At 46.4% G+C, this 26,080-nt stretch overlaps 1 protein-coding gene and 1 pseudogene across 1 annotated transcript; both read left to right on the top strand.

Annotated features, from left to right (window-relative positions):
- The first annotated feature begins 259 nt into the window (after positions 1-259).
- On the top strand, positions 260-18,430 carry Qprt (quinolinate phosphoribosyltransferase). Its single transcript, XM_046454382.1, has 4 exons — positions 260-360; positions 16,798-17,333; positions 17,797-17,928; positions 18,000-18,430. The coding sequence occupies exons 1-4, from the start codon at positions 348-350 to the stop codon at positions 18,216-18,218; spliced, it is 900 nt and encodes a 299-aa protein (XP_046310338.1). The 5' UTR covers positions 260-347; the 3' UTR covers positions 18,219-18,430.
- A 967-nt stretch (positions 18,431-19,397) lies between these two features.
- LOC124099349 (large ribosomal subunit protein eL6-like) lies at positions 19,398-24,172 on the top strand (annotated as a pseudogene).
- Positions 24,173-26,080: the final 1,908 nt, after the last annotated feature.

Here is a 26,080-nt window from a genome sequence, read left to right as displayed (position 1 = left end):
GCACCACATAAAGATAAATAAATAAAGGCATTGTGTCCAACTACAACTATAAATAAATAAAAAAGGCTTTCTGGCCCTCTCCAGGAGCCATATTCCTGCTTTCACAGCCTCCAGCCCTGCAGGGGGTTGGGAGTAGGGCCAAGTAGGATGCAGGGCGAGAACAGGGCCTCTGGTCTTGGAGGAGGGCTGGAGGCAGGGAGGGAGGCCTCCCTGGGAAGGGCTGACCCGCCAGAGCCTGGCCCCTCCCTCCCTCCCTCCCTCCCTCTGGCAGCCCCACCCCCACCCTGGGCCTCTGGGAACACCGGATCTGAGCAGTGGACACTCTAGCCCGGCCGCTCCAAGTCACCATGGACACTGAAGGTGAAGGGACATCTCTCCCCAGTGTCTCCGCACCCCTCTCCCCGCTGCTGGCTGTCCCCTCTCTCTTCCCAACTTCTCTCCATCCCTCCCCCTCTCTGGCCTCCCCATCCACTCTCTGCCCTTCACCTCCCTTCAACCTCAGGGAACCCAGAGGCCTCGTCTCACTTTCTCCTTCCCTGTTGGGTCCCCAAGGAGCTCCAGAGAAGACAGGGCCCTGGAGTCCTAGAGAGCAGGAGCCCCCTGAAGGAAGCCGGTCTCCTGGGGGCAGACAGGGACTGGTAGTGGGAAGGGGAGCCACTCTGGACTCTGCCCCTCCATAGCCACTCGCTGGCGGCTCAGGAGGAACCGAGGCAAAGTCCTGTCTGCGGCTCGGTGGGGGAAGGGACCTGGGGTCTGTGAGTCCCTGCATGGGAGTGAACCTGTATACAGAGTGACAAGGGCCAGGCTCTGCAGCCACAGGGCTCCTGTGTGAGTCCAGTCTCCACCAGGCCCAGGCTGTGGGACATTGGGCAGGTCACTGATTTCTCAGAGACTCATTTCCTTGCATCTGTAAAATGACAGTAACAGTTTCCTGCCCATGAGGTTGACAGGAGGACAGAGGACAGGCCATCTGGCAAGTGCCCTCCCAGGGCCTAGGCACAGAAGGTCCTCCCTTAATCTCCCTGTGTTTTCACTTTGTCTCCCTGGGGGCTCCATCCCCAGCCTCCAGCCACCCTCCCCCATCCAGGGCTCCTAGGGACCCCCACCCTCACCCCTCTGGCTTTGCTGTGGGATCTCCTCAAGGTATCTTCACCTGATTCCTTTGGGGCTGGGGTTCTTTACTAAGGAAATATGGATAGGCTTTGGGGGAGTTCAAGAACCCTAAAATACATATGGGAAATTACATGCCTTTGTGTGCACATAGTAATGCATTTTTTTTTTTTCTGAGAGGGAGTCTACAATGTTCATCAGACCCAAAGTCTAAAGAGTAGTGAAAACCTCAAAAAGTCAAGCATGGGCAGGGTATGATGGGGCACATCTGTAATCCCAGCGACTCAGGAGACTGAGGCAGGAGGATCGCTAGTTCAAAGCCAGCCTCAGCAACTTAGTGAGGCCCTAAGCAACTTAGTGAGACCCTGTCTCAAAATAAAAAAGTAAAACGGGCTAGGGATGTGACTCTATGGTTAAGTGCCTCTGGGTTTAATCCCCAGCAACAAAACAAAACAAAAAAACCCTCAAGGATGCTCATCCACAATACACCCACCTCTGCAGCCTCCCACCACACAGCTTAGAAATGACCTTAGAGTTAGAAACTTGCATTCAAGTGTCACCCCTGCCACCTGCTTGCTGTGTGATCTCAGACAAGATGCTTAGCCTCACTGTGCACCGTTCCCTCACGGTGAAAATCCTGCCTTTCCATAGGATTAGGAATAACAACCTGACTCACAGAAACCACCTGGTGGTCGCGGGCTGGACGTGTAGCTCCTTGTCTCTGTCTTTCCCCTCTGATCTCGCCTCAGGTTCCAGTTTCATTTGGAATCCCAGATTGTCCCTTTCCACCCGGACATCTCCGGACACGTTCATCTCAAAGTCTTCTCTGCTGCCAGTCTTCCTCCTGTGTCTCTGGTCACTGACCCACGTGAATTAAGCCAGGAGGGAGCGGAGAAGTCAAGGTGGAAAGACACAGGCTGGGAATGTGGAGGAAAGAAAGGGGCTAGTCCAGATGCCGCTGGGCAGGGGTAGGCCAAGGCCAAGGCCAAGGCTGAGTGGTCAGGCTGGGCCAAGCTGTGAGCATGGCAGGGCCCGTGGGAGCATCCAGGCGGCCCAGACAGGGACACCCTTCCATCACAGTTCATTACTTCTTGTCCAGGCCCAACAGTCCCCCCAACCAAGACACAATTTAAATGTTTAAAGTTCATTTTTGATACTGTGACTTTTTTTTTTAAATTAACTTTATTTTTTTTTTACACAAATGGAGTACAACTTTTCATTTATCTGGTTGTACATGATGTAGAGTCACATCATTGGTGCAATCCTACCCATACAGAGGGGTAATAATGTCCATCTCGTTCCACCATCTTTACACCCTCATACCCGCTCATCGCCCCTTCCTCCCCCCTGCTCTACCCAAAGTTCCTTCTTTCTTCCCTTGCCCCCAATCCCCTGTTATGGATCAGCATCCACTTATCACAGAAAACATTTGGCCTTTGGTTTTTTGGGATTGGCTTACTTTGCTTAGCATGATACTCCAGCTCCATCCATTTACCTGCAAATGCCATGATTTCATTCTTCTTTAAGGCTGAGTAATATTCCATTGTATACATATACCACAGTTTTTTATCCATTCATCTATTGAAGGGCATCTAGGTTGCTTCCACAGTTTAGCTATTGTGAATTGAGCTGTTACAGGCATTGAGGTGGCTGCATCACTGTAGTATGCTGATTTTAAGTTATTTGGGTATAGACCGAGGAGTGGGTCAAATGGTGGTTCCATTCAAAGTTTTCTAAGGAATCTCCATACTGCTTTCCAAAGTGGTTGCACCATTTAGCAGTCCCATTAGCAATGTGTCAGTGTTCCTTTTTCCCTCATCCTCTCTGGCTCTCACTGTTGCTTGAATCCTTGATAATTGACGTTCTGCCTGGAGTGATGATACCGCCGGTAACCAGTGGTGAGTTCTGCTCCCTCAAATGCTGAAGTTTGAACATTAGAGAAGCAAGCCGAGGCAAGCATATAAAGCAGGGTTTATTTAGAAAGAGGTAACATGGACTTCTCCCGGGAGGGAGAAGGGGCCATAGCTGGTATGCTAAGGGTTACCTTGGCAACAGGTTGGAGCAGGGGCAGGATCTTGACAAGGGTGGAGGAAGGGCTTTGAAGGTATTCACATTTCAGTCCCTCAGGGGACAATCTCCAACTCCCCAGACTCAGTCAAAATTGGCTCCTTACCTGACTCAATTTACCTATCTATACTGACTGTCTAATTCTGGCTTCAGTGAGATGAAATCTTCAAGTGTTTTTTTTTTTTTTAATATTTATTTTTTAGTTTTCGGCGGACACAACATCTTTGTTTGGTATGTGGTGCTGAGGATAGAACCCGGGCCGCACGCATGCCAGGCGAGCGCGCTACCGCTTGAGCCACATCCCCAGCCCTCTTCAAGTGGTTTTGATTGGTATTTCTCTAATTGCTAGAGATGTTGAACGATTTTTCATAAATTTGTTGATTGATTGTATATCGTCTGTGAAGCGTCTGCTCATTTCCTCAGCCCATTTATTGATTGGGTTATTCATTTTTTTTTTTTGAGTTTTTTGAGTTCTTTATATAACCTGGATATTAGTGCTCTATCTGATGGGCGTGTGGCAAAAATTTGTTCCCATTCTGTAGGCTCTGTCTTCACCTCATTGTCTCTTTTGCCAAGAAGCTTTTTAGTTTGAATCCATCCCATTTATTGATTCTTGATTTTATTTCTTGTACTTTAGGAGTTTTATTAACGGAGTCAGATTCTAAGCCAACATGATGAAGATTTGGGCCTACTTTTTCTTCCGTTAGGTGCAGAGTCTCTGGTCTAATTCCTAGGTCCTTTGATCCTGTGACTTCTGATCAAAATTCCATAGTGATTTCCTGTTGCCTCGAGAGTAGAACCCTTACTCTGGCCTCTCATGCAAGGCCAGCTCAGTCTGGCTCCCTCTGAGGTCACCTTCTCTCTTGATTCTCCCTCTGTGCCTGAGACTCGGCCTCCCTAGTGGCCTGTGGCCTCTATTCTCTGCTCTGAGCCTCCCTCTCCATCAAATTCCAATTGGTTCTAGAGCTAACCTATCCCAGACTCTTTTTTGCTTCCACATCTTAATAAGGGTGATTGAGGATCACGCCAGGCTTTATTTGGAAGTCATTTTTCTAACTAGGGAGACAAGAAAAAAAGGAAAGAACATTCTTCAGAAGGCTGTTGTGCTGCAGAAGAAAACACAGGCCTCCTAGCCTCTGTCTCCACCTGGTGTTTTGTTGAATAAATCAACAGATAAATAGATGAGAACAAAGCTTTGAGTCAGACACCTGGGTTTCAAAACAGGCACTTGGTTCAGCCACTTGCTGTGAACTGCACCAGTCTGTCCTTACAGCAGGAAGCCCCATAATATCCCCATAAAACTCTCAGAGAGCAAAGGACTTGCCTGAGATCACCCAGGGAGTAGTTGGTTGAGTCATGGTTCCGGCCCAGGTGTTTCTGACCCCCCCCATCTGGACTGTTCCTGGTACACCCGGGACAGAGAACCCTGGGGCTCTGGGTTTGGCTCATAGAACCTCACCATAACTTGGTTTTAACTACAGAATACTTTTTACTTTGGCAACCTCATCTAACACCACTGTTTGTTGAAAGCACAGAGCAAAACTTGCCCTATTTATTTTGTGTGCATTCTGGGAAGCTTCGCCAGGCCTCAAGACAAAGGCACATCTGGAACATCTGGTTCTCTTTAGGCCTTGACTGGCTCCTGCATTTCCAGTAAAAGTGATTGAATGAAAGATGGAGGAATGGGAAGTTGGATTCCAACATCATCCCTTGTCCCTCCAGCAGGGAACTATGGTTAGGCACATCATAGAAACACAATAAATCAGTCAATGATCCAGCACAATCCAATGGCTAAAGGGCCAGAGGTGGGGAAAATCCTCATCTATTCAGTTATTTGGACCAGTTTACATTGTTCATAAAGAGAAGAATGTGGACAATATCAAGCTATGGAAAACTTCAGAGAGAGAGATACTTATTTTATTGCTGTCCAGACAACCACTTAATAAATTGTCACCTCCACCTGGAGTGGTAGCGTATGTTTATGATCCCAGGGTCTCCGAAACCTGAGGCAGGAGGAGGATCGGTCACAAGTTTGAGGCCAACCTTGGCAACTTAGACTCACTATTTAGTGAGATCCTGTCTCAAAATTAAAAAAAAAAAACTTAAAGACTGGAGGTATAACTCGGTGGTAAAGGGCCCCTGGGTGCAGTCCCCAATAGCAACCAATAAATAAAACACAAAAAAGCAAGAATTCCCTTGAGAGATCCAGGTTACATCCCTCAGGATAAAAGGATGACCTCTGAAGCCCTGGCATCTTGAAGAACTTTTACATGCAATAACTACAAGGCCAGAAATCAGGACTGGGCTGGCACAACTATCTTCCCTGGAGGAAGCCTCTCTAGAGCTTTCTATGCCTGTCTTCCACCTACAAGCAGCTTCTTTCTGAAGTATGTGCCTTTCAGGGACAGCTGCTAATTAGCGAGCCCGGATATTCAAAGCAACCCACAGGAGTCCCTTTTGTTGGACCCAAAGAAAACCAGATGTGTTTATTTACTTTTCACAAGTGGAACTTTGTGCCTCTAGATTATGCAATCAAAACAACTGATCTCTGATAAGTGGGCCAGAGGGAACCCCTGCAGGGGACAGCTGCTAGGGTTTTCTAAAAGTGGCCTGCTGTGGAGAGGGGAAGGCCTGTCCATGTTTATTAAATTCTAGTTTTAATATTTTTCTAGCTCTGATCTTTTGGGTAATTTCCCCCTTACATTTATGAGTCTTTAATTCCCATGTATGAATATGAATGCTCCCTGCCTTGAAAGACTGAGATAGGCTTGTATGGGAGAAGAGACTTTCTGGGGAAAAGGGTCCCTAGGAATTCTCAGGGATGGGCGGCGGGGGTGGGGGGTGGGGGGGTGGGGGGTGGGGGGGGCAGGTGGTGGAGGGTGAGAGAGGACTCAAACTCAGGCCCATTGGGATCCTTTGACACACATGATGAAAAGAATTTCAGCATGTGTGGGTAGAGACACAGAGATTTATTTGGGAAAGCAAGGAATATACATTTGGGATAATGTGGGCCATCTCAAAGTGAGAGATGCATTTTGGGGGTTCCCAGCTATTTATTTATTCAGGTACCCAGAGGCACTGAACTACATCTCCAGCCCTTTTTAATTTTTAAAAATTTCAAAACAGGGTCTCATTATACTGCCCAGGCTGGCCTCTAATTTGCAATCCTGCAGCCTCAGCCTCCTGAGTCTCTGGCAAAACCCGGAGCTTTGCACAAGCCAGGCAAGCACTCTACCACTGAGGCATATCCCCAGCCTCTGGCTCTTCTTTAAAAGGAAACTTGGTGAGGGGTGGGTATACTTCTTATACCCACCCCTCACCAAGGGAATGGTATCAGTCTGGTGATTGCAGGATGGTTTCTGGTGGTCTGGTCATTCTTAGGATCCTTATGTTACAGAGCTGGGGGCCTTCCAAGAAACTGAGGCAATGTGAAGACTCCTCTTCACACCCTGATCTTGCTGTCAAATCAGAAAGATTTCAGACATGTCACTCAGTAGCAGGCATCAGTTTATTAGTAGAGATAGGAAAGGGGAAAAAGGGACACTGTTAAGGGAGAGAGTAGGTTCTCTCTGAGAGGAAAGGGACAACGTGCCTCTCCTGTGCTCCAATTTTTTTTTTGGGGGGGAGGGCGTTCCAGGGATTGAACTCAGGGGCACTTGCTACTGAGCCACATCCCCATCCCTATTTTATATTTTATTTAGAGACAGGGTCTCACTAAGTTGCATCCAGTTTTATTGGGAATTCCAGAGAAGTTTCCATAGAGTCTTGCCCAGTCCATCTCTTGACTTTTGATGCAGGGTGACTTTAGACTTTCAAATCCCTACTGTCATGGTAACTCTGGTCACCTTGGCCCATGCTGACTGAATCTAATTGGATTCTCAACCATACATGCTTATAGATTTTATGGTTAGGAGGAACTATCCTTATTTCCCAGAGTTTCAGGATCTGGTCACAAAAGTCTCCTCCTTCAGGGTAACTTGGGTTCCTCTTATCAACATTATTTTGGGCCTGCATTTCTTCTGCAGTGAATGGGTAGTTTGCTAAGGGGTATAAAATCCTGTCCACATAGTCCAAGCAAGGCTGCAGATAAATTGCGTCTTGGAAAAGAAAGCATGTAGGGGTCAGCACAGTGGGCACATTTTATATAACTATTCTCTTAACCTCGTGTTCCTACTGTCCTTACCTGTCTGTTCCCTAACACTTAGGCTGACAGGGTCTTCATTATCTGATCAATATCTATACTGGATAGTTCCCTAAATTATAAATTTCTTACTGTTTTTTTGTTTTGTTTTGTTTTTGATACTGGGGATTGAACTCAGGTGCACTCAACCATTGAGCCACATCCCCAGCCCTATTTCGTATTTTCTTAGAGCCAGGGCCTCACTGAGTTGCTTAATACCTCACTAAATTGCTGAGGCTGGCTCTGAATTTGCGATCCTCCTGCCTCCGCCTCCTGAACTGCTCGCTGGGATTACAGGTGTGTGCCACCGCACCCAGCTGTATCTCTCTTTGCTTAATTCATTTTTGTTGGGTTAATTAACAGAGTACATGGTAGGTTTACAGATTTCCCAGGAATTTGGGAGTGTTGGGCCTGGGAGAGAAGACTGGTTTAGGAGGTTGCAGGCCTGGAGAAGTATGTGGAACTTCTGACTTACAATTTTATTTCCTTGTCCTTCCTTTATGTCTCCTTTCTTTCTTTTTCTTTGGGACTAGGGATTTAACTCAGGGGCACTTTACCACTGAGCTATATCCCTAGCCATTTTTTGAAATTTTATTTCGAGACAGGGTCTTGCTAAGTCAATGAAGCTGGCCTTCAACTTGTGATCCTCTGGTCTCAGCCTCCCAAGTGGCCGGGATTACAGGCATGCACCTGTCTCCTTTCTATCTTCTTCTTTTTTTTTTTTCGATCCAACATCAGGATCTGTGATAAGATATGAAAAGTGCCTGACATACAGTAGGCACCAATGTGTGGCAGTTCTTCCTCTCTCCTGTACTCAGACGCTGCCGGCTCTCCTACAAATCGGATATAGGTCACCACATGCTAGACCAATTATACTAGAACTTCTAGGGGTGGGACTCAGGGGCCCAAGGATCAACATTTTGGTAAAACTTCCCACATGATTCCATTGTGCAGCTGAGGTGCAGAACCAGCACCCCATTCTGATATTATGATTTGGAATAAGAAACATATATTTTGGTCTTCATCCCTAGAACCTGACACAGAGCACCTAGAACTACATTAGGCAATCAGAACAACTGCTGGGAGACCCGTCCAAGAGGGAAGCCCCTGAAGGTGGAAGCGCCTGGGGTGTTCTAAACTTCAAAAAAGAATCTTTTTGCAATTTCCTGAGCAATGGGGCTTCCAGAAGAATCTTTGGATCTAATTTTTGGTTTTTGACCTTGTTCCCTGACACAGAACTGCTGGTCCCTTGAAATTTCCTGGGTGACAGGGACAATTTCAGCTCTAATGAGGCAGCTATGGGATGGGGCTGATCACCAGAAAGATCAAGCCATGGTTAGAAGCTGGGAACTGTCAGTGATATTTACCCACTAACTTTCCCACGCCTGAGCTCTGGAAAGGGACGAGGGGCTGGAGATTGAGTGACTAGTTAGTTCATCAGGCCCAGGTGATGAAGCCTCAACTAAAAAAATAAAATCCCCAAAATGCAGGGTACATTCTTGCAGGCCTCTAATCCCAGCAATGAAGAGGCCAAGGCAGGAGGATTGCAAATTGGAGACAAGCCTTGGCAATTTATCAAGGCCCTAAGCAATTTATCAAGACCCTGTCTCCCTGTCTCAAAATAAAATTTAAAAGGGCTGGGATATATCTCAGTGGCAAAGTGCTCCTGGGTTCAATTCCCAGTACCAAAAAAAAAAAAAAAAGAAAAAGAAAACAAAAACCCACAACAATAACAACAACAAAAACCCCAATAGAATCCAAGATGTACAAATTGTAATTGGTTAGTATGTGTTTTAAGAGTCTCTTAATCTTTTGTTTTCCTTGCAATTATCTGTGGAAGAAATTAGTCTATTTTGTGGTAAAGTTACATGTGGTCTGAATTTATTTTATTTTTGGTACTGGAGCAAACCCAGGAGCTTAACCACTGAGCCACATCCCCAGCCCTTTTTATTTTATTATTATTTTTTAAAATTTTGAGACAAGGTCTCTCTGAGTTGCTTAGGACCTCACCAAGCTGCTGAGGCTAACTTTGAACTCACAATCCTTCTGCCTCAGTCTCCTGAGCTGCTGGGTTTATAGGCGTGTGCCACTGTGCCCGGCTGTGGTCTCAATTTTGCTGGTAGTAGTCCCATAGTATAGTTTAACATGTTCCCTATCCTTTGTTTTTGTTTGTTTAATAAATGGGTGGTTGCATCTAGAAGCCTGATCTGACTCTGTCCAGCTGTTTTGGCAAGAGATTGCCAACAGGGAGAGGTGGTGTGTTCTTCCATCAGAAGGTGCCCAGTGTCTGGCTTCCTGGATTCTTGATATTGGCCTTCAATGTTGCACATTTGGATCAATTGGCTTCACTAAGGGCTGCAAAATGGTTTATGCCTTGCATCAGAACATTGGTTCCTGTCGGTTAAGTGTACAGTCAATGGCTGGGTGCAGAAGCACAGTTTGTAATCCAGGAAGCTGAGACAGGATCACAAGTTCAAGTCCAGCTTGGGAAACTTAGTGAGGCTCTGTCTCAAAATAAAATAAAAAGGTCTGGGGATGTGAATTAGTAGTAGAGCTCTCTTGGGTTCAATCTCTAGTATTGCAGTGGGGGGAAAAAGTAAAAATCCATGATTTTTTTTGGGGGGGGGTTTGGGGATTGAACTCAGGGGCACTCAACCCACTGAGCCCCATCCCTTGCCCTATTTTGTATTTTATTTAGAGACAGGGTCTCACTGAGTTGCTTAGGGCCTCGCTTTTTTGGTGAGGCTGGCTTTGAACTGGCAATCCTCCTACCTCAGCCTCCTGAGCTGCTCGGATTACAGGCGTGGACCACTGCACCTGGCAAATCAATGATTTTAATATGCAGTAATCCCCATAGGATATCCTCACAACCCTAATTCCTCTTTTTTTGAAAGATATTTTTATTTGTTCTTTTTAGTTATATGTGATAGTATTTTGATATATCAAACATAGTCAGAGTATAACTTCCCATTTTTGTGGTTGTACCTGATGTGGGGTTACACTGTGGTGTATTAGGAAAGTTACGGCCGATTCATTCCACTGTCTTTTGTAGTCCCATCCCCCTCCCTCCCCTTCATTCCCCTTTGACTAATCCAATGAACTTCTATTCTTCCCTTCCCCCATTTCCTCTTTAATTCATTCTCAGCCCCTGGCAACCACTAATTTGCTGCCTGTCTCTATTGATTTGCTTTTTCCGGCATTTCAAATCAATGGACATACAGAAATATGTTGTGGTCTGAGATGAACACTGTTTTTTTGGTTCTTTTTTTCTCCCCTTGGGTGCTGGGTGTTGAACACAGGGCTTCTTGCATGCTAATCATGTGCTTTATCAAACCCCAGCCCCAGCATGGCTTCTTAACCCTCATGCTTGATAGTCACAGAGGGGTGGGGGTGACTCTTCCAGAACCTCGATGCGTGGGACCCTCCTCCTTCTTATTGAGTTGGTCTGGAGTGGGCCTGAGCATCTGAAAGTTTGAAAAGATTTCCAATGATTCATTTGAGGGCCTTTATTTATATCTTCTGAAAGGAGTGGTTTATACCCACTGTCTAATTTCTCACCTCCCACATACTTCTTGACCATGGTGATGTGGCTTCTGCCTCATCACTGTGCACTGAAACTGCTCTGGCCACAACCTCCCACTTGCCAAGTCCAGTGGCCCATTTTCAGTCTTTTTTTCTCAAGTGGGCCCACTCCACTTCTTGAACCCTCTCCTCCCAGACATCTGGACATTCTCTCCGAGCACTGCCCCTCAAAGCGAGAGCCACACCTCTCTGTCTTTGTCTTACTGATCTTCCCCAGAGCCCTCTTCTTCTTCCTGTCCTGGGGGATCTCCTCCGCTGACACTCAGTCATGGTACCCATGTGCTACTGGTGGCTCCCAACTCTATTCCTTACCCCCCATCTCTTTGGAAGTCCAGACCCATCCTCTTACCCACTGTCTGGAAAAGGCCATACACGTCCCTTGCAGGCATCTCAACCTTATTATCTGCAGAATCAAACTTGGTCCTTTCCCCAGCTGGGCTGCTGAGAGACTGTATTGCCCAGGCACCCTACGGGAACTTTGAGGTGTGGTTTCTGTACTTGTAAAATGGGAATAATCCCTGGTGGGGAGTTTCAGATGAGACAGCATATAAGAATCACGGTGCCCACTCACCACAGGATTTCTGTTCAGTTACTGCCTTCTGCTGTCCCCTCCTCCGGCTGGCTTGGGATTTTGTCCAAGTTCTCAGCTAAATAGGCCAGTGCTGTTGTACTCAGGCCTCGCCTCCGCCATTTCTCCTGTGCACTCTCTGCTCATCCCTCTCCCTACCTCTGCTGTTTGCCTTTGAGCCCCAAACACCTCTTTTTTCAGCCTCCAATGTCTTGCCTCCACTCTACACCTCTGTCTGGCAAACATGACTCATTCCTTCTCAGGGACAATTAGTCACCTCATCTTCCAGTGCCCCCACCACACTTGGGAAATGCTTCAGTCATTTATTTTGCAAACACACCTACTATGTGCCAGACGATGCCCCTGGGCTTTGTAAATGTTAACTCTTGCTATTTTCTAACCCCAGGTCCAGAGACTTGGCTCAGAGATAGTGCCTGGGGATTAAGCAATCCATAAAACAGCCCTTTATCTCTTCCCCAATAATAACATAATCAGGCCATTATTATTATTGTCCCTGTTACAGATGAGGAATCTAAGGCCCCCAAAAGGCTGAGTCACTGGCCACAGCTAAAAGTGAATACTTTCAAACCCAGGTGGTGTGGTCCTGGAGTCTGAGTTCTGAGTCGTTTTACATGTGGCCCCTCTGAGTCGATAAGTATCACTGAGTACTTACTGTTAAACTATCAGCACAGGGCTGGGGTTGTGACTCAGTGGTAGAGCACTTGCCTAGCATGTGCGAGGCCCTGGGTTCGATCCTCAGCACCACATAAAAATAAATAAATAAAAAATAAAGATATTGTGTCCAACTACAGCTAAAAAATAAACATTAACACAAAATGGGCAATATTGAACCTTTTCTTTTAACCTATAAAAAGCAGCAGATTTGTACAGTTCAGCATGCAGGGCACTTAGAATACAGTAGAAAACTCAACAGCAGGCAGAGGCCGCTGTAGGGAGAAGACAGTGACAGAGCATGGCAGTGGCGAGAGGACAGGGAGCTGAGTGCAGGGCTCTGTGAGGCCCACTGAATAAAAGATGTCTAAGAGAAGCCCCCACCGAGGAGCGAGAGGTGGAGGGGGTGTATTGGGGTGATGGTAACAAAGGCACTTACAGGCATAGACACCCCTGAAAGAGCTGCCCAGTCTGTCACCATTGTGGCCCAGCAATTAGTACCTGGCGGAGAGCAGGTGCTCAAAAAGGATGGGTCAAAAGAATGAACGAACAAGGTGAGGTGGAGCACACCTGTCCTCCAAGCTATTCAGGAGGCTGAGGCAGGAGGATCATAAGTCGGAGGCCAACCTGGGCGAGTTAGCAAGATGCTGTCTCCAAAAATAAATAAACAAACAAAAGGGCTAGTGGTAAGCTCAGTGGTAGAGCTGCCCTGGGTTCGATGCCCAATATTTAAAAGGAAAAAAATGAATGAATGAAAAATGGAATTACCGGACTGTAATCCCAGCTCCTCAGGAGGCTGAGGCAGGAGAATCACAAGTTAGAGGCCAGTCTCAGCAACTTAGCAAGAACCTAAGCAACTGGATGAGACCCTGTCTCAAAATAAAAACTGCTGAACACAGGATGAGGAATTAGATCAGAAGAACTGAATCAGATGTTGAGAGTGATCAGGAGGGTGGGGGAATTCTGGCTAAACTTTCTTAGCAGGATTCTTGCTAAAATTGGACAATACAGAACAAACACAGAAGTTCAAAAGTGAGGGCCTCCTCATTGAAGAGTTCAGGAGAGCCTGAGTTGGTTTGGAAAGAGAGACTCTGAGTGATCCGTTCATATGTTCTTTTTATATTGTTTCATTTTAAAGATGACTTTTATGAAGTATAATTACAAATAGTAAAATTCATCTTTTCTGGGTACAAATGCATCTGATGCGTAGCCACCACCACAGATAAAGAGATAAGACAGTTCTATCCTCAAACAGCCCTTGGGTGCTGCCCCTTTGTGGCCAATCCCTCCTACGCCCCGGCAACCACCCATTTGTTTATTTGTTTGTTCTGTTGCTATAGTTTTGCTTTTCTAGGGCATCATATGAATGGAGTTATATAGTCAGTGGCCTTTTTTTTTTTTTAAATATACTGGGAATTGAACCCAGGGTCTTGCCCATGTGTGCCACCAATGAGCTACATCCCCTTTTGAATCTTGCTTTTTGTGCTTAAAATAATTATATATTTGAAACAAAAACTTCCTATTGTTGTGCATATCAGTAGTTGGTTACTTTTTTATTGCAGAGTTGAATTCCATAGTATAGATGCAACAGTTTGTTTATCTGATACTGAGCTCCTTGGCTATTAAATAAAGGATTCAAATTTGCTTAAAAAAAATCAATGCATCTTGTGTTGCCAGAATTACTGTCTGGCTGCCTCTCCCATGATCAGCCAATTAAATTGAGAGGCCAGGTGTTGTGTCTCTGAAGGTGACTATTTGGCAAGCCAGCTCAGTAAGAGAAAAGGGGAGCCCTTTTTGCCAGGAAGCTGATCCAAGATGGTTTTTATATAGGTGGCCTTTGGGTGTTCCCCAGACTGGTGGGCGCCTTCCTGCAGCAGGAGGCCTGGATGATGCACACCCTACCTGATTACTTAGTCATGAGGTGTTTTTCAGTTTCAGCAATTCTCAAAATAATGATCATTATTTCTTTTGGCTAATCCTGCCACTCATTAGCCACATGTTATACAACAGACAGGCAAGAGATGGGCCTAGCTGCCCCAAGGCCCTCTTATTGAGCTGTCAGTTGATCATCAAACTCCTGGTAGTGAACAAGAATGCCCTTTCTCAGGACTGGGGTTGTGGCTCAATGGTAGAGCACTTGCCTAGCATGTGTGAGGCTCTGGGTTCGATTCTCAGCACTACATATAAATAAACAAATAAAATAAAGGTTCATCAACAACTTAAAAAGAAAAGAAAAGACTATCCTTTCTCTATGTGTTACATATTACAAATTCTCTGCAATGACCGCAAAACATCCTTCCTTTGTTAGTTGCAGAACCCAGCTAAGCACCCAAACATCCTCAATGCTTGGTTTCACTAGTTTGAATAAAGTGGGGTGGGCTGGTCTCTGCATGGCTGCCGTTTGTTCCCAGGCCTTCTCCTCGAGGGATGGTGAAGGGTGTACACGGGGTCAAGGGGTTTGCTCTCAGCACCCAGCCTAGGCACAGGCAGCTCACAGCTCAGATGTGAGTGTGGAGGAGGGTCGGGTGCAGGAGAGGTGCGATGAGTGGGTGGAGATTGAGTGCTTGGCTTTAGGAAAAAGACAAACAAGAGAGCGCCTGCTTCTGAGAGTAGAGCAAGCCAAAGTGCGTGCGTGTGTGAAAGCACAAGCTAATTGTTTCCTAGACCCCGGGAAGCCAATGGCAAAGGTGGCAAATGCCCAAGAGGCTGCAGCTCTTTTTCTGGCCGATAGATGGCGATGTTGTACTGCGTCTGGGTTCTGCCTCTGCAGTCACGCAGGTCAACAGTCCTGAAAGAATAGCCCCTGGGTTCAGGCAGTTAAGGACATTATAGACTCTGCCCACGTCCTTGAAGTGATGTCCCTCAGAACAGGGGTTCAAATCAGTTTTGCTGAGTTCTCTCCTTGTGCGGCCTCCATCTCTAGAGAGATCACAGTTTGTTGAAGCTTCAGCCTTAAGAGAGATGTCCAAATGCGGTGGGACAGCCAGCCATGACCACAAAGGGGCTGGTTCTGATCCTGTGGCCAATTTAAAGGTGCCCTCACCCATTTACCTTTCCCTGTGGTCCTTTGCGTCAGTAAAATTCCGAATTTCCAGCTTTAAAGCGCTTGCTACTATAGAGGTACTAGGATGAAAGGGACACAAGGTCCCATTTTGCTGGAGGGCTTAGTTTATAAATAACTAATCTGGGCAAAGCAGACCAGAATGGAGGCAGGGTGACCTTCAGGTGGTGCCTACAGGATGGTTGTATGTGTTGCTAAAATATTGAAATGCTCCTCTTCTAGTTGGCAATTAGCTGTTGACCCAGCACTAGGCTTGCCAGATAAAATACAGAGCACTCTGTTAAATTTGGATTTCAGATAAACCATAGGTAATGTTTAATATGTTCTAAATGTCATCAAGGATGTATACTAAGAAATTCAGTATCTAGCTGAGTGTGGCCTGTAATCCCAGTGGCTTAGGAGGCTGAGACAGGAGATGGCAGGTTCAAAGCCAGCCTCAGCGACAGCGAGGTGCTAAGCACAGTGAGACCCTGTTTCTAAATAAAATACAAAATAGGGCTGGGGATGTGGCTCAATGGTCAAGTGCCCTGAGTTCAATCCCCAGTACTCAACAAAACAAAACAAAAAACAGAGGAGGAGGAGGAGGAGGGGGAGGGGAGGGGAGGGGGAGGAGGAGGAGGAGGAAGAATCCAGTATCTAAAATAGTCAAAAAATTGGGCTGGGGATGTGGCTCAAGTGGTAGCATGCTCTCCTAGCATGCGTGAGGCACTGGGTTCGATTCTCAGCACCACATAAAAATAAAATAAAGATATTGTGTCCACCTAAAACTAAAAAATAATTTAAAATAAAATAGTCAAAATAATAAAGACAAAGTAGAGTGGTGGTTGCCAGAAACTGGAAGGGGGATAGTTTGCTAGCAGACTGGGGAATTGTTATACGATGAGTAGAGTTTCAGTTTTGCAAAATGAAAAAATTCTAGTGATCCACTATATAACAGTGTATTTGCAGTTAACAAGACGGCATTGAATACTAAAATATTTGTTAAAAGAGCCTGGCACGGTGGCAACTCAGGAGGCTAAAGCAGGAGCGTCGCAAGTTTGAGACTAGCCTCAACAATGTAGTGAGACGCTGTTTCAAAAATTAAAAAATAAATGAAAAGGGGCTGGGAGTGTAGCTCAGTGATTAAGTGCCCCGGGTTCAATCCCCAGTACAAACAAACAAACAAACAAACAAAAAAGAAAACGAAAAAGAAAGAAAGAAAGGAGTAAAGAAATTTGTTAAGAGTGTTGATCTCATGCCCTCCCCTTTTAAATCTATAATAAGTAAATAAAGTTTAAAAAAGGGAAGCTCAGTCATGACAGGAAGGAGCACATGTGCTCTTTAAAAAATCTTTAATGCATATCAGAAGTTTAACTAGATGTGTTTTTATTTGCTCCATTTGGCAACCTTGTACAAACGCACCAGTCCCACCCTGAGTGACAGTCCCTTCCCTGAGATCCTGGTCTTCACCCTGAGTGCTAGTGTCCTATTTGATAAGTTGTTAACTATTTTGACTGTCACCCTTGGCTACAAGGGAGGTAGTCCAACGCCACAGCTGTCTCTCTTTTTCCCTCCCAGGCTTATCTCTGCTGCTGCCCCCAACCACCCTGGCAGCCCTGGCAGACAGCTGGCTCCGGGAAGACTGCCCAGGCCTCAACTTCGCCGCCTTGATCACTGGGGCCGCCCCGTCGCAGGCAGCTCTGTGGGCCAAATCCCCCGGGGTCCTGGCTGGGCGGCCTTTCTTCGATGCCATCTTTGCCCAACTCAACTGCCAAGTCACTTGGCTCCTCCCCGAGGGATCGCAGCTGGTACCCGTGGTCCAGGTGGCGGAGGTGCGGGGCCCCGCCCACCGCCTGCTCCTGGGGGAGCGGGTGGCCCTTAACATGCTGGCCCGCTGCAGTGGCATTGCCAGCGCCGCCGCCACGGCTGTGAAGATCGCCAGGGGCACTGGCTGGACAGGGCACGTGGCGGGCACCAGGAAGACCACGCCAGGCTTCCGGCTGGTGGAGAAGTACGGGCTGCTGGTGGGCGGGGCTGCGTCGCACCGCTACGACCTGGGAGGGATGGTGATGGTGAAGGACAACCACGTGGTGGCCGCCGGTGGTGTGGAGAAGGTGCGTGTCTGTTGAGTCCCTGCCGCGTTCCGATCTGACCCTCGCCCCCACCACTGCCTGGTGGCCGGGGGTCAGGGAAACAACTCCTCCACCCCCAGCTGTCCCATCTGCTCAGGTGGCAGTCAGACTTGCCTGTCAATGGCACTGTCAATGGCAGGCGGTGGACCTTGGGTGGATCGCTTGAACTCTGGGCCTATTTCACAAGCTGTGGCACAGGGCCACCCTCAGTGTCGGTCCTTTTAATTTGAATATTGAGTCAAGCTGAACTCAGGTCCATTTTTTCACCCCCAACCAGGGTCCTTTTATGTGGTTTAACCTCATAGAACCTCCCCGATCGGTTTCCTCATGAATCCCAGGTTCGTTATCCACCTGGGCCGTTTTGAATGCCAGTGCCTTCTCCCTGGGGCCCTAGTGCCTGGTGCCAGGCCACCCATCCTCCCCCCATCTCTCCTCCGCCTGGCAGGCAGTCAGGAGCGCCCGGCAGGCAGTCGACTTCGCTCTGAAGGTGGAGGTGGAGTGCAGCAGCCTGCAGGAGGCTGTGCGTGCAGCCGAGGCTGGGGCCGACCTGGTTCTGCTGGACAACTTCAAGCCTGAGGTGAGGTGGCCTCTGATTCCTGGGAGGGGGCTTTTGGGGCCTCTCACTTCCCCTTTCCTTGTGTCTTTCAGGAGCTGCATCCTATAGCCCAGGCACTGAAGGCCCAGTTCCCAAGAGTAGCTGTGGAAGCCAGTGGGGGTGTCACACTGAGCAACATCTCTCAGTTCTGTGGGCCCCACATTGATGTCATCTCTTTGGGGATGCTGACCCAGGCTGCCCCGGCCCTTGACTTCTCCCTCAAGTTGTTTGCTGAAGGGGCCACTCCAGTGCCCCATTCCCGCCGTTCCTAAAGCCAAAGAGGATACCACCACAGCAGTGTCAACATGACCTGCTGGGACCCTTTATGTTACACATCTTTAGGTTCAGTGGCCAACAGGATACACTCAGCATTAGGCTGGATTTGGCTCCAGCTCTGCCATTTACTGCTTCTGTGACCTGCCAGGGACTGACTTCACCTCAATTTCCTAATCTGTAGAATGAGCCTAATAAACACCTAAGCTTATGGGTTTGATACTTATCACATAGCAAGTATTAGAGTAAGTATTAGAGACCACCATAGTTCATCTATTCCAAGATGCACATTTGTTTTTCACATGCTACCTTCTAAGACGTCAGGGTGCCCCTTTAATCAGTGATGGTCCACAGTGTTTTATAGCAAGACCCCTGTCATCATGCAACCACTGTGGCCTATGCATGAAGCTCACAGATACCCAATATAAATCCAGTGTCGAATGGACTGGCTACTTAGCAAGACCCTGTCTCAAAATTTAAATAAATAGGAAATGTGACTCTGTGGAAGAGTGTCCCGGGGTTCAATCCCTAGTACACTCCCCCGACAAAATCTATATTGAAGGGGCTTGCAATGTTAGAGCACTTGACTGGCATGCATAAGCTCTTGGGTTTGATCCCAGCACTGGGAAAAGAAAATCCATATTGAAATAGCCCAAGATAGCTTTCTTTTTTACTTTCTTCTTTTAGAGACAGGGTTTCTCTCACTCTGTTGCCCAGGCTAGACACAAACTCCTGGGTTCAAGTGCTCCTCCTGCCTTAGCTGCCCTAGTAGCTGACACTATAGTCACGGGCCATCTTGCCTGACTTAAAATAGCTCTTTCCATATGTACAAAATAGAAACTGTAAGCAATAAGAAAGTGTTGCTCATAGTTTAACTGATAGTGTTCTTTTGAGAAAAAGATGTTTTATAATCAATAATTTTTCTATATGAAGATTATGTGGCATGGGGTCTGCTATTCAGTTGTAACATTCCATCCGATGCCTGTGTTGGTACCAGTTATTAGGAATTTTTGCCCCTCACCTCCCTGGAAGCTCTCTGGTGGCAGTGAGAACCTGTCCCCTCCTCACTTCTAGGGTCTCCAACACCTCATTATGCATCCTTCCCAAAACGAAAGACTCCCATTTGGGTAAAGGCCTTTTAGGATCTGGCCCTATGGGGCTAACACTTGGTGGGGAAGATGGTGGACACAGCTGCTGGGGCCAGAGCAAAGGTCAGTGAGGGAGTGAGGATGAGGCAGGCAGAGGGTCCATGTCCAAATGTTAAGCTTTCTTCCTCACTACATCAGGACCTGGGGATCTAAGCAGAGGACACAGGCCAGCTCCCAAGCACACACCGCCAGGTCCTGCTCACCTCCATGGCTGCCATCACACTCCTCTCAATCCTAGAATTTACCTAGAAAGCACGAGGCAGACAGATTCATTTATGGAGATGCTGGACTAACCTAAATGTTGCCTTGGGTGAAGCGCTGAGCCAAAAGGGTTATTCCCATAGGTCTTAGCTCAGAAGTGCCAGGTGGGCGATGTACCTACGCTAATTCCCACTTCCACCCTGGGTCCTCCTCTCTTTCCTTCAAGAGAAGCAAGGATACATCAGCAAGATGGCTTTCCCTGCTCCTCATGCTTGAAGGGAGAGAACTGAACCCCTTTAGAACAGGGGCACTCCTGGGCAGCAGAGCAGGAGATTCGGGCTCAGCGGTGATCTGGGAACTGGAAGGCAAAACACGTAGGATTCAGGGGAGAATCAGCCGGAGAGCAGCAGAGTGTGAACCAGGAGTCCCAAACTAAAACACCTCCAGGACCAAAATGGATAAACTAAATGGGTGAAACTGGGATGAAATGAAGACAGTGGGCTGTGGCCAGGAGGGAGGTGTGGGTGTGGGTGTGGCTGGAGGATAAGCTGTGGAGGATATGTCACACCCACAGCACTGCAATGAAAAAAGAAATCTGCCAGGTTGAATCTTAAGGTCACTTTTTTTTGGGGGGGGGTACCAAGGATTAAACCCAGGGGTCCAACCACTGAGCCACATCCCTAGCCCTTTTTAATATTTTATTTAAAGACAGGGTTTCTGCTGAGTTGCTTAGGACCTCGCTTTATTGGCCCTTACAGGAATCTCCAAATTGAGACCTAGAGGGGGGAATGGGGATGGAGGGGTGGCGGGCAGGAATCCATTACCAGAGGAAAAGGAAATGGATTTTGGGTGAACAAAAGCAGCACACACCCTTTCTTGCAGAGGGATGGATTTCCAGGCAGAAGAGACTGCATGGGCAAAGGCCCAGAGGTAGAAATAGCTTGCATTGTGTGGTGTAAGATTTGAAACTGGAATCAAGAAAGATGAGATGGCGAGGAGATGAGCTGGCTCCAGACCACAAAGTGGTAGGTCAGAGGATTTGGACTGTGTCCCAAGAACAATCAGATTCAAGCTGGAAAATGAGATAAGCCTATTTGTAGTTTAGATCCAGTCCACTGCAGGAAGGTGCATTTGAGGGGGCAGAGTGGAGGCAGAGAGTCAGGAGGAGGCTGTCCAAGAGGACTTGAATGCAGGTCATGCCCATGGGGTTGGAGAGAAAGGAAAGCAGGCAGGAGATGGAGAATCTGCAAAGCAAAGCCTCAGGGACAGAGGGAGCCCTTTGGGTTCAGGATGGAGGAACGATGGGGTGTGGCTGTGGGGGTGGGGAGGGAGGGATGGGTGGCAGAAAAGGAATCTCACACCTCCTTGGGATCTTCCTGTCTAGCTGGCTACACTTCCTCTTTGCCTGGCCAGTCTCAGACTAATCCTGGATCATTTCCCCAAGTTGCCCCATGCCCAGATGTAAAGCTAATTTGGCAAATGTGCCCATCAGATCAATTTGCTAAATGAAAATCATATACTGCCATCAGTATATGATGCACCAGTGCGGACTGGGGGATGGGAAGAAAACAAGAAATGACTGAGTGTCCTGACCCAGTACATGTCCCCTTCCCTTGGTTAATGCTTGTGGGGGGTGGTGTTAGCATCTTCATTTTACTGACAAGGAAATCAAAGCTTTATAAAGTTAAGAGAGCTGCTCAAGGTCACCCATCAATAAAGTGGATGGGGCAGAATTTAAAATCTATCATTAATAAGTGTTTCTTGAACACCTATTATGTGCCAGGAACTTTTCCAGATGGTGAATATGAAACTATTAGTAAAAGAAAATAAAATTATCTGACCTCAGGGAGATTATATTCTTGTGTTTGGTTGGGGTGGAGGTGGGGAAGAACAGACAATGAAGAATCCTTAAGGAAAAGATATAGAACGCCAAATCCTCAAGTAACCACCAGAGGGCACTGCAACCACACCACCTTCCCTTCTCTGATTTTTGACACTGGATTCGGAAGACAATAGCCAAGATGGCAATGAATACCAAGTAGAGCATCTGTTCAAGAAGAAAGCTGAGGAACAACTTGAAAGCTGAAATGGGAGTTTTTCATCCACTTTTCTAGCTGAATTTCTTCATCAGATCCTCATCAGACTGCCCAAGGCACCTCAGTTACTTTTCAAAGCCCTGTGAACTTCAAGTTCACCAGCCCATCAACACCCACCCCCTCCATTAATCTATTGCTTATCCGATTCCCCTATCCACCCACTCAGCTTCTATCCATCCTCTTTCTCACCTACCCACCTGCCTGACCACCCACCCCATCCACCAAATGCTGTTCCATCTACCCTCCTGACTACCCATATATACTAAGCACCCCATATGCTTCCATCTACCCATTCCTCCTTCCACCCCTCTCCAACTACCAACTGATGCTATGGACACCCAAAGCTAGGCCACCCAATCTACAGGGTCAAAGAGGTCAAAGCAGGTTGTCAGTGGACTGCCTCAGTGGGCTTGAGATTTTGTGTGCCACAGCCAATGAAGGGTGGAATCAGACATTCTTAGCAAACCAAGCTGTATCTTAAAATAATTCAATTTTGGATTAAAAACATTCCACTGTGGTTTTATTCTGGGGACTCATACATTACTTTGTTGCTAGCCTTCCAAGACAATAGAGTAGGTAAAATTCCATAAATGTTTCAGCATCTCTATACTTTGTTCCAATGACTTCCTGAGTCATAGATCATTTGGGCAGTTACTCAGTAACATTTAAGGCCAGCTCTCTGAAGCCCTAAGTAGCTCAAGATTGTGAAACAAAACTATAAATACCTAAGAAAATCTGACCCCAGACAGGGCACAGTGGCACATGCCTGTAATCCCCATAATTCAGGTGGCTGAGACAGGATCAGAATTTCCAGGCTAGCACTGGCAACTTAGCAAGACCCTGTCTCAGAAAAATAAATAAAAGAACTGGGATTGTGGCTCAGCAGTGAAGCACCTGTGGATTCAATCCTCAGTAACACACACACACACACACACACACTCAAACATTTGACCACAGGCAATGAATAACTTCTTCTATTATTGATTTCTCCCCAGTATATGTGAACTTTCCTTATTTTAGATAATTATTGCTCTTCTGATGACTAGAATACAGCACAGCACATCTGGAAAATTAGCGAGGCAAAGAGATCATACATATCTTTAGTTTGGTGACTTCCTGGTAACCTCTTTCATCTCTTTCCTCTTTCAGTTCTTCACCTAAGTCAGGAGCCTCACACAGAACCAATAAAGAGCTGTCCTGCAAATTGTGTTCTCCTAGGTGTGTGTGTGTTTGTGTGTGTGTGTGTGTGTTTGTGTGTGTGTTTGGTACTAGGGATTGAACTCAGAGACACTCAACCACTGAGCCACATCCCCAGCCCTATTTTGTATTTTATTTAGAGACAGGGTCTTACTGAGTGCTTAGTGCCTCACTTTTGCTGAGGCTGGCTTTGAACTTGCGATCCTTCTGTCTCAGCCTCCCAAGCCACTGGGATTACAGGTGTGCACCACTGTGCCCAGTTTGGATGCTCTTTTGCTTTGGTGTTTGCAATGCTTAGGAAGGAAGCTTTGAACATACCACTGAGTCACACCCGGAACCCCATTTGGACACTTTTTAACCAAAGGAAAAAAGCAAGCAGGGGACTCAGTTCTTTTTCCCATCTTGCAAAATAACAGGTGAAAAAGCTGAGAAGCCGGACACTAAAGAGAAGAAACCTGGAACCAAGAAGCCCGATGCCATTGGCACAGTTTAAAAGGGAAATCCTAAGGTTAAGGCGCCCAAGAAATGGAGACCCAGTGCAGCCCAAAACCTGTCCTGATTAAAGGAATTGGTAGAAATACAAGATACAGTACTCAGCTGCTAAATGGAACATTGAAAGAAGGAGGTTCTTCTGTCACAAAACCAATCGGTGGTGACAAAAACCATGGTACCAGGGTGGTTAAACTTCACAAAATGCCCAGGTACTATCCTACCAAAGATGGGCAATAAAAGTCATGGAGCCTGGGCATAAATCCTTCAGTGTGAGCATCGCTCCGGCACCATCTCGTTCATCCTCAGTGAGTGCCACAGAGGAAGAGAGCAGTTTTCCAGAAGCACTTGAGCAGTGGCTTGCTACTTGTGACCGGACCTCTGTCCCTCAATTGAGTTCCTCGCATAGAGCACACCACAAATCTGTTATCACCGTCTCCACAAAAGCTGATATCCGCAATGGGAAAATCCCCAACCATCTCTGATGCTTAATTCAAGAAGCAGAAGCTGCAGAAGCCCAGACACCAGGAAGGTGAGATCTTGGATGTGAAAAAAGAGAAACACAAGATTACAGAGGTTGACCAGTTATTCCTTAGCTCCAGGGCTACATGTGATCCGTTTTCCTCTAAAAAATGGAATTATCAGGGTGGGTTGTGGCTCAGCGGTAGAGAACTCACCTAGCATGTGTGATGCCCTGGTTTTGATCCTCAGCACCATATAAAAATAAATAAATAAAATAAAGGTATTTTATCCAACTACAGCTAAAAAATAAATATTTTTAAAAATGGAATTATCCTCACAAATTGGTGTTCTAAATTTATTACCAAGAATCTAAGTAACTGATATAGTTTTAAAAAGAAAGGTTCGTTCTTTCTTCCTTCCTTCCTTTCTTTTCTTTTATTTCTTTCTATTTATTTTTGGTACTGGGGATTGAACCCAGGGATCACTAAGCTACATTCCCAGCCCTTTTTATTTATTTATTGGCGCTGGGGATTGAACCCAGGGCCTTGTGCATGCAAGGCAAGCAGTCTACCAGCTGAGCTATATCCCCAGCCCTTATTTATTTATTTATTTTTAAATTTTGAGACAGGGTCTTGCTAAGTTGCTTAGGCCTGGCTAAACTGCTAAGGCTGGCCTCAAGTTGTGATCCTCCTGACTCAGCTTCCCAAGTTCCTGGGATTATAGGCCTGTTCCACCACACTCATCCAAAATATTCCTTTCTTTAAAGCTGAATACAAAACATGCTTCCCGCTTTAAAAAATAATAAGCAATAAAGTCCTGGTAAATCTCACTAAAAACCAAAACAATACTTAATTTGAATTTTTGTACAATCTGCTTTGTTTTTCAATCTGTTATGAGCCCAAAAGGGGAACTCACTGAGACTTTGCAGTTTTTTTAGATGAAGGATTACAGTTAATATATTTTTATATTGTTGGTATAGTAATTACCTAAATTGGATGTAAGATTTCAAGGGCCAAATCAAGTCTTACACATTTTATTCCTGACTAATTAATTCCATTGGATGAAAAGTCTGTTGGGGAAAACACAGAACATTTGGAAGAACTGTTTACACAATCTATGAGTCAACGATCTGGTGATGCTCTGAGTATAAGAATTAAAGCAGAATTCCCCAAAAAAGTTCATCATAAATTTTCTGACATGTTTAATTCACTCCCCCGTTAGTTAATTTACTTACCAGCATATAAAATGAAGAGAGTTAAAAAAAAAAATCCCCATCCACTCCCATCCCCCTGAGATAACCACTTCTAAGGGGCTCTGCTTTTAATTCTTCCAGAAGCTTCCTCTCGGATTGTAAAGACGGATCTTTATAGCTTTAAGAATGTGTTGTGGGTTGGAGATATAGCTTAGTTGATACAGTGCTTGCCACCCATGCACAAGACCTTAGGTTTGAGCCCCTGTACCACACACAAACACACACACACATACACACACACACACACACACAAATCACAGGCCTGTCATCCCAGCTACTGGGAAGGCTGAGGCAGGAGGATCACAGTTCAAAGTCAGCCTCAGCAAGGGTGGCGAGGCACTAAGCAACTCAGTGAACCCTGTCTCTAAATAAAATGCAAAATAGGGCTGGGGATGGAGCTCAGTGGTCGCATGCCCCTGAGTTCAATCCCAGTATCCCCTCCTCCCAAATAAAGAGATGTGAAGGACAAAGAATTTATCTCACTCACACTTTTTCTCTTATTTTTCCTTATGTTTTAATTTTTTTCTTCTTTATTTTTTTAAAACAAGAGTTTCTTCTCTTAACGCTAAAGTATATGAATCTATAGTAGTTAAAAATGTGACAAAGGTAGTGTGACAAAGGTAGTTCACACAAGTGACAGCTGCTGTGTACCACTGCCACCAGAAGGGCACCGTCCATCAGACCTCAACCTTGGGAACATTCTGCTGGATGCTGCACATGATATGCAAGGAGCAGATTCGGGGTTGGAACGCAGGGTCATGGCTGATCCCAAACTTGGGCCCATTCTGTGCCCTTCCTTATTCTGCTCCGGAATTCTTCCAGGGCCAAGACGGAGACGCTCCTGCAGTGAACATCTGGATTACCTGTCCTGACGGCTTGGCTCTGCAAACTGCCTCTGCGCTGGTATCATCCTCCCGAAAAGGCTACCATGAGGAAGAGAAGACGGCCCCCAACTGTCTCCGCCACCCAACAGAAGTGTCCTCTCTAAAGGTCTGACCTGATTGGTCACATTCCCA

The sequence above is a fragment of the Marmota monax genome, unplaced genomic scaffold (genome assembly GCF_021218885.2).
Source record: "Marmota monax isolate L192 unplaced genomic scaffold, Marmota_monax_Labrador192_F-V1.1 WCK01_AAM20220418_F8-fsc00086, whole genome shotgun sequence".
NCBI lineage: Eukaryota > Metazoa > Chordata > Mammalia > Rodentia > Sciuridae > Marmota > Marmota monax.
The sequence above is the reverse complement of the archived record's forward strand: the minus strand, read 5'-3'. Positions and strand labels throughout refer to the sequence as shown.